Consider the following 12,327-nt stretch of genomic DNA (forward strand, 5'->3'; position numbering starts at 1 on the left):
TGAGCTGATAAACACTTTTTAAATTTGAATTCAGAACTTGTTCATATACTTCTTCCTAACTTCTCTGCACAATTTATGTATTGGTTCTTTAAATTGGGCAGCATTTGTGCATTTAAATTGAATTCAGTTGCTGCGCTCTGACCCTCATCTTAATGGTTAGCTCAGTTGGTTGGTATATAATGCAGAGTGATTGCAACTTAATTCCCACACTGCCTGAGGTTACTACAATAGTCTCTTCTCACCCCTTCCCCTCACGTGAGGCGTGATAACCATCAGCTTAAACGTCCTCCAGTTTTATTTCTTTCAAATGAGAGTGGAGGACTGTGGCAACTTCATTTTTCTCAAGAGGTTAGTAAAAGTTAACAATCATGAAAATATGACCTTTATTCATTTCCAGCTTCTGAATATCTCAGGGAATTTCACTTTAATCTCTCATTGTTGAACCCTGAGAAGGTGGATGCTGGTAGAGCTATTTGATATGGTTTTCTAGGAAACTTCACAAGAGTCAGTCACATTAACCTGGGACTGGAGTCGCACATCGTGCAGGCTGGATAAAGAAGTCAGGCTTCCAATCCGGAAAGGCATGAGTGAATCATCTATGTGCTTAGGACATTCTAAAAACTTCTATAGTCAAGATTAGAGTGGTGATGGAAAAGCACAGCAGGCCAGGCAGCATCCAATGAAAATTGACGTTTTGGGCAAAAGCCCTTCCTGATGAAGGGCTTTTGCCTGAAATGTCAATTTTCCTGATCTTTCTTGCTACCTGACCTGCTGTGCTTTTCCATCACCATTCTAATCTCGACTCTGATCTCCAGCATCTGCAGTCGTCACCTTCACCTAAAAGCTTCCATAGTCGAGGCCTTAAAACCAGCTTTTCATTTTCAGGCTTGCAAAGCAAGCTGGGCTATAAATCCCAAAATAACATTCCAGCACATTCTTATACAGTCACGGAGTCAACAGCGTGGAATCAGACTCTTCACACCAACCAGTCCATGCCAAACATCATCCCAAAGTAACCTAGTCCCTGCTCCTGGCCAATATCCCTCCAAACCTTTCCTATTCATGTACTTACCCAAATGTCTTTTAAACATTGCATTTGTACCTGTATCCAGCACTTCCTCAGGAAGTTTATTCCATATGTTATTCCACCCTCTGTCTAAAAATATGTCTTTTTTTAAAATATCTCTTCTCTCACCTTAACCTGGGACTGGAGTCGCACATCGTGCAGGCTGGATAAAGAAGTCAGACTTCCAATCCGGAAAGGCATGAGTGAACCATCTGTGTGTTTAGGACATTCTAAAAACTTAGTTTTGAAACCCTCATCCTAGGGAAATGACAACTACCATTAACTCTATCTGTACCCCTCAATATTTTATAAATTTCGATCAGGTCGTCTCTCAATTTCCTACACTCCAATGAAAGAAGTTCCAGCTGTCCAGCCTTTCTCTATAACTCAAAGCTTCCATACCCGGCAATGTTCTGTAAATCTCATCTGAACCCTCTCCAGCTTAATAATATTTTTTCTTAAACTCGGCGACCATGTTTGTGGGTGATTGATCAAAACCTCTGGATAACCTTATCTCTATACAGACTAACATTAATAACAATTTGGTCCAGAGTAATTGTGAGCAATATTTTCCATTATAGATTAATATTATGGGTTTTGTCTTATTAGGCTGTCTATCATAATGGTCACCCTAATCATTGGATATGTGGAGGTCTGCATTCTGGCATTAGCCTCCGGATCCCCATTTGATCCAACGTTGGATGATGGCTGGAATAATTGGAAATCATTTCATAATAAACAGTATGAAGAGGTAAGAAGTTAGTTGTTGACCTTACTTCAAAGGTTGCATTAGAAACAGTTCAGAGAAGGTTAACTCAACCTACTCCTGGGAGAAAGGGATTATCTTAAGATGATAGGATAGACAGGTTGGGCCTGTATCCAATAGCATTGAGAGGAATGAGAGGTGATCTTGTTGAAATGTTGGCAGAGTGGATGCTGAAAGGCTGTTTCTCTTTCTGAGTAAGATTAGACCCAAGGGTCAACGATGGGTTTCCCGTTTAAGACAGAGATAAAGAGAAATCTTTTTCTCTGAGAGAGGCATTAGTTCTTGAAGTTTTCTTCCTCAGAGAACCGTGAAGTTAGGTTCATTAACTCTTTTAAAGCGTGAGTTAAATGGAGTCAAAGGTTATAGGAGGTAAAGAAGAATGTAGAAATGAGACCATCGTCAAAGCGACCTCAGTCTTATCAAGTGGTGAAAGTTTGAGAGGGCTGAATGGCCTACTTCTGTTCTTAATTCCACATTTGTAGTTATGTAAGGAATAATGTTGATAAACATTGCAACAATTTCACACATTTTGAATTTGATTGAAAAGAATCTGCATTAATATAGCACCTAGTAAAATAAGTATAATATCCCAAAGCACTTTGCAGGAGCTTTTTCAAAGAAAATCTGTCATGCCATTTCAGGTGAGATGAGGCAGCAAATGAAAAGACTTTTAAAGGAGGTAGGTTTTAAGGAGCATCTTAAGGAAGGAAAGTGAGGTTAAGATGTGCTGAGATTTACAAAGGGAAATATGGAGAAAATCAAGATGAACAAGAGTTCTGAAATGTAGAAACCTGAAATCTTGGAGGATTGTAGGGCTGGAAGAGGTTACAGACATAAGCAATGTACATGGATCGATGTCAAAGCATGGTGAAAACATCTGCATTGAGGCCTTACTGGACAGACTTAGAGTCAAAAAAACCTGCAAATGCTGGAGTCCAAGGTAGATGAGCAGGAGGCTGGAAGAACACAGCAAGCCAGACAGCCTCAGGAGGTGGAGAAGTCAATGATTTGGGTGTAACCTTTCTTCTGGACAGACAGCAATGTAAGTAGGAAAGAACAGGAGTGATGGGGCAGAGAATTGGGGGAGTGGTGAGCATTAGGACACAGACAGAACAGTTTTGCATGGGGTAAGGTCTACCAACACTGTAGGTGGGAGGTAAACTGGGACAGCATTAGAATGCTGGAAAAACTCAACAGGTCTGGCAACATGTGTGAAGAGAAATCAAATTTAACATTTCGGGTTGAGTGACCCTCCCTCAGAACTCAGTATTGGAATGATTCAGTTCAGTATGAACCCCTCAGTTATTAATAATTCCTAATCAGGTATTTATCTGCTTATTCTCTGAATTAAAATTCAATGCATCGAAACGACTGTTTAGCTTGCACAATCTTTCTGAGATTGATTGTTTACTATGTGTATTCTTTTACATAAGTTTTGATTATGTTGAGGAATGCTTCATCAACACAATTCAATCCTTAATGAATAATAATTTGTAGAGGGGATCAGATGCCAGTAAGTTGCGAAATGATGAGATTCCGAATTGTTCTGTACTGGGCAGTTACTAGGCTCCAGTCAGAGCTAAAGGATGTATAAACTTGTCTTTTGCTTCAGTCAAGTGAGGAGGTTTTATTTTGAAGGTGTGTTCTCTGTAAAAGTTCAAAACAATCTGAACGTCCAGGAAGACTGGCTGCACATTTATCACTGCCACGTGACTCACCTCTTAACACAGACACAGTCCCAACATAACATGCACCAACTATAAACATAACACAGATCAGTTGAAAAATGAAAACAGCTTTAAATATAATTGTCCCAGCAATTGTGCATCAAAATGTATATTTATCTCTTGTTGCTTCGTTTACAGATCTCAGCTATGTCAGGAAATAGCTGAGGCTTTGTTCCACTCAGTTTCCACTTCATCTCTGCCTCATAATAGATCAGAAAGCAAAGGTCTGCAGGGTTAGGAGTGTACCATTTCCTCCCTTGAGCTTGTTCTGCCATTCAATGAGACCATGGACTGAATTTTAAAAGGGCTGCAGCAGTATTAGAAACGTTGTTCACAAACTGACTGACCTTAATGAGAAAGCTGCCCTCGAGTGATAGTGGATTGCAGTTGGTCTTCAGAAACCAAATGGGACTTCCAGCCTTCAGTGGGAGTGAGTCCAGTCTCTGAGAGCTGCCAGCAGGCCCAATAGCCAGCTGCACCTACTGGGAAGCGCTGGAACTGCATACAACACCAATGATGATTAGCTTCAGCCCAATGCCCCAGGCCCTGTGAACATGGGGGAAGGGGGATTCTAAGTGGGGGAGAGTTGGACAATCTTTGAGTATGGGAGACCATCCATTTTCAAAGGATCATTGGCCACCATTTTTGCCACCTCCACTGGGATGCCACTATCATGCCACACATATTCCCATCCCCTTTCTTGTCAGCCTTCTGCAAGGACCCTTCCTTCTGGGATACCCTGGTTCATTCCTCCTCAACCCCGAACATCCCTGACACCCCCATGGCACCTTCCCGTACAACTGCAGAAGGTATAACACATGCCATTCACTTCCTCCCTTCTCACTATCAAAGGGCCCAGCCATACATTCCAGGTGAAGCGTGATTTAGCTGCACTTCACTCAATCCAATCTATTGTATTCACTGTTACAGAGTGATCCCTTCTATATTGGAGAGACAAAGTGCAGACTGGGTGACCATTTTGTGGAACACTTATATTCTGTCCACAAAAATGACCCCAAACTTCCAGTTGTCTGCCACTTTAACACCCCCCCCTCCCCCTATTCCCTGGCCAATATCTCTGTCTTGGGCTTGCTGTAGTGCTCCAGTCAATCTCAGCGCAAGCTGGAAGAACAGCACCTCATTTATCGGTTGGGGAAATTTGCAGCATTCTGGTCTCAATATCGAGTAGGCCCTGAGCACCTTTCCCCATGTTCTTACCGCAGCACCCACACACCAGGCCTTGTCATCACATAGGCTGCCGGCAAAAGGAACACATTAATAACCAAATGACCGCCCAATGCTCTCTTGAATATCTCAATTATACCTCCTCCACTGCATTTCCAGGCAATGCATTGCAGACCCGAACAACTCGCTGTGTGAAAATTTCCATATACCATAGGTTTTCTCATTCACTTAATCTCCTGATATCTCAGTAATTTTATGCCCCCATCTACACATCTTCCAGTGTTGTTTATCTTTTTGTCATTAGCAAATTTGGATCAGTGGCTTTCCATTCTGCCATCCAAGTTGTTCAGAAATTTATTGAGTAGTTGTTTCGGGGTAGGTGACATTGGGAACTAGATGGTAGTAACAGGAGATGACAATCTAAGAGACTCAGTGGTTAGCAATGCAGCCTCACAGCATCAGGGACCCGGTCTCGATTCCAGTTTCGGGTGACTGTCTGTGTGGAGTTTGCATGTTCTCCCTGTGTCTGTATGGATTTCCTCCAGGTGCTCTGATTTCCTCAAATAGTCCAAAGATGTGTGGGGGAGGTGGATGGCCCTGCTAAGTTGCCCACAGTGTCCAGGGATGTACAGGCTAGGCAGATTAGCCATGGGAAATGCAGGAATGGATTTGCTTAGGGAGGGTTGGCCTGGATGGGGTGATCTTTCAGATGGTCAGGGTGGACTTGATGGGCTGAGTGGCCTGTTTCCACACTGTAGGGATTCTATGATTCTATACTTGTCAGCAATATGATATTCCAATTAACCCAGGCCCTTTGACCAACAAGGAGAGAAGATTCACAGAAAGAAGGAATTAAAGATTTCATCAGGTGGAATGTTTACATGTAAGAGTGTCACTAAGGTCCTCATGAGTAGCCCTTAAAACAAAGACAACATTACAGCCACTGTTTCCCTCCAACTTGATGGTCGATTATCAGTGCAGAATGGAAATTTCATGAAGGAGACTGGACAGGGGCTCATGGTATGAAGCTTCAGATTCTGAACAGCTTCCAGTGGTGATGCTGTCCTTGAGGAAATAGGTCTGTTGTTAGTGAGTAACACTGTCCACCACAACACAGGAGATCAGAACTTAACAGGAATGGGCATGTTAATGCGGCATGTAAAATCTTTTGTTTTTAAGTGTGCAACTGAAGTGATTAAAACACCCAAATTTGCAACAGTAAAAGAGATTAAGATTTAATTTTGGCTTAATCTTGCTTTTAGCATGAGAAGGATTATAGAAGACTGGTTTGGGAAGACAATGGGAGATACATCGAACAACACAATCTGGAGCATGCAATGGGGAAACACACCTTTACTGTGGGAATGAACCAATTTGGAGATCTGGTATGTACTAAGTAGAAATGAAAGATACCATCTTCTGAACTTCCAATGTATCAGAAATGATAGTGCTGCGTAGAATGAATGAGAAGCAAGGAAGCTTCTGCCTTGTCAGTTTACAATGGCATTTTTTGACAGTAGATGCTAGACATCTGAGGTAAAAAAAATCCGAGAAACACTCATCAGGTCTGACAGCATCTGTGAAAATGGAAATGCGTTGGTTATCTCACCAATGATACACAACAGCATGTTTAAGAATCCCCAAATGAAGCTGCTGGGAAACCTCACAACCAACTCCTGTGTACTAAATGGAACTTCATTTTGTTTTCTGTAAGGATACATGGGGAAGTGATGGCCTCGACTATCAATCCAGAAACTCAAATAATGTTTGGGGGACCCAGGTTCAAAATCCACCCTGGCAGATGGTGGAATTTGAATCTAATAATAATCTGGAATTAAGAATCTACCGATGACCATGATTCAATTGTCAGAAAAACTCATCTGTTTCACTAATGTCCTTTAGAGAAGGAAATCTGCCATCATCTGGCCTACACGTGACTCCAGACCTACAACAATATGGCTGACACCCAACTGCTCCCTGAAAGGGGCTAGCAAGCAATTCAGTTCAAAGGAAACTAGGGACAAGTGATAAATGTTGGCCAGCCAGCGATGCCCACGTCCCATGAGTGAATAAAAAGAAATTCTACCTACTTGCTCAGGTGTTTGGAAGCAGGTTGGTAAGTTGCAACTCCTGTCAATCCCAAGAACCAGATTTCTTACTGGAGTTTAGTCAGTTAAGCAATAATTTGCATGTCAAATGTATTTTTCACATGGAAAAGCATCTTAAAGTGCTTTGTGAACAAACTTAAGTACTTTTAAGTTACTTAAGAGTAACTTAAGCAACAAAATATCAGAGACTTGAAGAAGGGAGCTAGTTATAGATGTGAGTTATCTGTGCTGCCATCAGTGATCTAGTGAGCCACATAATTCAGGATGTATAGAAACTTTTAACCCAAATATTAAGGGCAAGAAATTGAAATTTGGACAATGTGCTCAACTGAAGAATAGTGACAAGGCACAGACAGAGAGGCATTACAAATATCATTAAATGACAAAACTGAAGGCTGTTTCTGAATGTATCTGGCATTGAAACAAAATGGATGAGCTAATCACACAAACAGAAATAAAATAGCACAATCTGGCAAGGATCGCAGAGAAGGGGCTGCAGAATGTCTTAGATTGAAACCTGAATATTGAAGAGTACAGGACACTTAGAAAGGGCAGGAACCTAAATGGAGGGATCACTCTGTTAATTAGATTAGATTAGATTACAGTGTGGAAACAGGCCCTTCGGCCCAACAAGTCCACACCGACCCGCCGAAGCGAAACCCACCCATACATTTACCCCTTACCTAACACTACGGGCAATTTAGTATGGCCAATTCACCTGACCCTGCACATCTTTGGACTGTGGGAGGAAACCGGAGCACCCGGAGGAAACCCACGCAGACACGGGGAGAACGTATAAACTCCACACAGTCAGTCGCCTGAGGCAGGAATTGAACCCGGGTCTCTGGCGCTGTGAGGCAGCAGTGCTAACCACTGTGCCACCGTGCCGCCCACGATGAAGGGCTAATGCTCAAAGCGTTGATTCTCCTGCATCTCGAATACTGGCTGACCTGCTATGCTTTTCCAGCACCACATTCTTCAGTTCACGTGTACTAGAGCTGACCAAAGAGCAGGCTAGACTAGTCCTGGTATTGTGCAATACAATAGCAGAAATGAATGACCTCTAAGTGAAGGCACCTCTAGGTAGCAGTGATCATTATATGATTGTATAGAGAAGTAAAAATCTGGTACATCAACATTGTTAGGACAATTATGAGCACATGATGGTGAACTGGTAAATTAGGTTAAGTGGTAAGTTAACAGAAATACAGTGGCACATATTTAAGGACAAACTACAGAGTATGTAGAATAGGTACTTTGTAATAAGCATGATAAACTTCAAGGGAAGCACCCTCCATGCTTTGTTAGCTAAAAATGTTAAGGATAAGTTCAAACTTAGCAAAAGAGCATTTACTGTAGAAAGGCGTGTGGCAGGTCAGAAAATTGGACAAGATATTAAAGAAATCAAAGAATGACAAAAATATTAACAAAGATGGAAAGTATTAGAGAAAGTTAGCTAGAAATATAAAACAAATAATAAACGTTTCTATAGCTACTTAAAAAAAGAGTTTACCAAGTGAAGTTAGCCCGATAGAAAGCATATCCAGGGAATTACAAATGGAAAATAAGAAGGCGGCAGATGAACTGAATAGGTTTAGTTTTGCATCAGTTCCGCTATAGAGATTACTGTAAAGATTGCAATGAGGTCAGCCAGGCACAGTCTTAGCTGTAGGAAATGGAAGGCAGAAGAATTCAAGAAATTACAATCACCAGGGAAGTAAGAGTGAGTAAATTGTTGGAGCTGTTGGTTCAGAAATCCATTAGATCCCGATGCACTTCATTCTCAGGTCTTAAAAGAAGTATAGGTAAGAAAACCGATGCATTAGTTTTAATTTTCCAGAATTCCTTAGATTTGGAGAAGGTTGCTCAGATTGGAAAATACAGAATATAACTTCTTTATTTGAAAAAGGAGACAAAAACAGGAAACTACAGACCAATTAGCCTAGCATCAGTCAGAGGACAGATGTTAGTACCTGTTATTAAATGAATTATGGTCCAACACTTGGAGAAGTCTCAGGAAACCAAGCAGTCAACATGGCTTTAAAGGAAAATTGTGCATAACCAACTCATTATAGCTCTTTGAAGAGATAACATATGCTGTAGATATGTAGGGGAATGTGAATGTATAGAACTTAGAATTCCAGAAAGTATTTCATCAGATTATTTTGGGCGATTAGTGTTTATGATGTAGGGATTGACATGTTGGCATGGAAAATCCAACAGGAAACAGAAAATTGGTATACATGAGCCACTTTCTGTTTGGTGTGATGTAACTTGTGGTGTGCTACTGGGATGAATGCTGCACCCTCAATATTTTGCAATTCACTTAAGTAACTTCAATAAAGGGACCGAATGCATGGTTGATAAATTTACTGATGACACAAAGATCAGTAGGAAAGTAAGTTGTAAAGACAACATAATCTGTCCCTTTGTACCTTCCTTAATTGAAGGGCAAAGATTCAGTTGATGCAATATTGAAAGGCATATTATTCAACTAGAGAGAGGTTGCAGAGTTCTGGAATGATCAGGCATCTGGATGGCCTCGTGCATGAATCACAGATTGCTCATATGTGAGTCGAACTAGTGATCAAGAAAACGAATAGAAGAACTTTGTTAATTTGAAGGGAATCGCATACAAGTGTAGGGAAACTGTTTCAGTTCCTGAGATTACATCAATATTAGTGTGTGCCATGTTGTTCTCCTTATTTAAGAAAAGCTTTCAATGCTTAGGAGGCAGTTCAGCGAGCACTTACTCGATTGATACTTGTAATGGATGAGATCTCCTGAGAGAAAAAGCTGAACAAACTATGCTTGAATCCACTGTAATTTAGAGGAAGTGACTTTGAGTTTAGATTAGATTACTTACAGTGTGGAAACAGGCCCTTTGGCCCAACAAATCCACATCGACCCGCCAAAGCGTAACCCACCCAGACCCATTCCCCTAGATCTAACACTACAGGCAATTTAGCGTGGCCAATTCACCTAACCTGCACATTTTTGGACTGTGGGAGGAAACCGGAGCAAACCCGCACAGACACAGGGAGAATGTGCAAACTCCACACAGCGAGTCACCTGAGGTGGGAATTGAACCCAGGTCTCTGGCGCTATGAGACAGCAGTGCTAACCACTGTACCACTGTGCCGCCCACGGTGATTGAGGTATTTTCAGATCCTGATCGCTTTGACATGTATAAAATGGACGCCATTCCACAATGGTCAGAAGCTTCCCCTTTCAACCTATCTCTCTCAGGTTTGAATTGTCCCTATGGGAGCATGTTCAAATAATGACTGAAATAGGTGAGTATCAAAAATAGCCTTTTTTATTCACTAACCGATGTAGTGCAGTTTGAGTTGGAATGCAGTATTAATGAATATAGTGAGCTGGTGAGTGAGTTAGTAAAGATAGCTATAACACAATATCTCACATCCCCTTGTTCTAGACCTCCCTCTCTATGCTCCTTCCTCCACATATATGCTTCAGTGTCAGGCATATGTTTCTTGCCTCATGATGTCTCCAGTCTAAAACATCTTTGCACAGAAACATCACTTCAAGATCCCTGCAGCAAATTTGGGAAACCAATTCTTATCAGTTTTCTGACATCATAGACACGTACACAGCCAAACATACAGACACGCACACATATACACACACACACACAGAAATACATACACACGCACACTCAACAACATACACAAACACACATATACACACATACATACAAACACATAAATTTACACAGACATATACACCTTTCTATACACACATATATAATATATGTATATACACACACACACACACACATATGTACATGCACACACAGTTTAAAGTCCAGCAACACTTGTGGTTGCAATACAATCATGAAATGTGCTGCACTTTGAGTAGGAGGTCATGTTTCCATACTGAGATTTCTGATAACATCTTCCAGCACCTTCCATGCCAAGTCTAAGTATCTCTTTAGGGGGCTACATGGCAGTCATTTTTCTCCTGTTTAGTAACACCAACTCTGTGACCTCTCCAAATCCATCTAACTCTGAGCAGTGAACACCTTATTCCAATTACCGACTCCCTGCAGCATTAACTGCTAGTACTCTCGGCATACTTTCTGAGATCTACAGAATTGTTTGGTGAAACTTACCAACCTGCTTATGAATGTTCCCCACAAATCTTGCTTAAAATGCAAAGGGGTCTTCTTGTGATTTTTTTTCTTTCTTGTGTTGAAACATCTCATAAACTGAACCATGCCTACGAAGTGGAAAATCCAGGATACGGATGTTTGAAACTTTACAATTGCAATTCTCAGCTACACTCTGCTAACAGAGCCCATCTGATGACTGATTCTCGGGAATTCTAAATGTTTGCTTTTTGCACCCAGAGAATGAAAGTTATACAAATTCACCGTGAAATTATAAGCAAAGTAAAATGAGTCTTTAGATCCTGCTAAGTTACAATTTCAGTTGTTTTGATTTTCTAGACCTTCAATGAGTTCAGGCAGCTTTTGTCTGCATCCAGCATAAACGAAGCTGAGAAAATGAGTTCCAAAGTGTTTACAGCACAGCAGAACATCCAACTGCCGAGCACTGTTGACTGGCGTCCCAAAGGTTATGTTACTTCAGTGAAGGACCAGGTAAAGATGAGGGGAAATGTTTCTGGTGCTCATTAAAGTGAGATATATTGAAGATCTGTTAATGTCATACAATATTAAAATCATGTTATTTGACCTTTTTTACAGGTAATATAAGCAACATGATCAGTTTGCTGGGATGATCTGAAATCTGGATGGTTATGTAACGAATTGCACATGACAATACATCAAGGCAGAAATTGTGACAATTTATTTTGTACATTACAATCAAATAGAATCTCAATCTTGGACAATACACCTTGACATTTGTTTTTTCCTTTTTCAAACAATTATTATTGGTTCTGGGGATTTTCCTCTCTCCTCTCTGCCTTCCTCCCGTACACCTTACCAATGTAGGGGGAGCCTGAAAGAAGCATCTCCCGCACTGATCCATCCTCTCCCCTAATACCTTCCATTTTTCTGCTTCACCCTGTTTAGCAGCCTTTCCTTTCACCCTGACAGGAATATATTTTATCTGGATTCTTGTTATCTCATTTCTGAAGGTTTCCCATTTTCTTCCCTCCCTTTACCTGCGAACAACTGCCTCCAATCAGCTTTCGAAAGTTCTTGCCTAATACCGTCAAAATTGGCCTTTCTCTAGTTTAGGACTTCAACTTTTAGATCTGGTCTATCCTTTCCATCACTATTTTAAAACAAATAGAATTATTGTTGCTGGCCCCAAAGTGCTCCCCCACTGACACCTCAGTCACCTGCCCTGCCTTATTTCCCAAGAGTAGGTCAGGTTTTGCAACTTCTCTAATAAGTACATCCACATACTGAATCAGAAAATTGTCTTGTATACACTTAAGAAATTCCTCTCCATCTAAACCTTTAACACTATGGCAGTCTCAGTC

General features: G+C 41.1%; 1 protein-coding gene across 1 annotated transcript in view; it reads left to right on the top strand.

Moving 5' to 3' along the window:
• The first annotated feature begins 1,688 nt into the window (after positions 1-1,688).
• Positions 1,689-12,327, top strand: part of LOC122565542 (procathepsin L-like) — a 20,596-nt gene continuing 9,957 nt past the window's right edge. The window contains exons 1-3 of the mRNA XM_043721597.1: positions 1,689-1,817; positions 6,007-6,129; positions 11,324-11,476. Of these exons, the coding sequence (XP_043577532.1) occupies positions 1,689-1,817; positions 6,007-6,129; positions 11,324-11,476 (405 nt within the window). The remainder of the gene's footprint in view (positions 1,818-6,006; positions 6,130-11,323; positions 11,477-12,327) is intronic.

The sequence above is a fragment of the Chiloscyllium plagiosum genome, chromosome 31 (assembly GCF_004010195.1).
Source record: "Chiloscyllium plagiosum isolate BGI_BamShark_2017 chromosome 31, ASM401019v2, whole genome shotgun sequence".
Taxonomy (NCBI): domain Eukaryota; kingdom Metazoa; phylum Chordata; class Chondrichthyes; order Orectolobiformes; family Hemiscylliidae; genus Chiloscyllium; species Chiloscyllium plagiosum.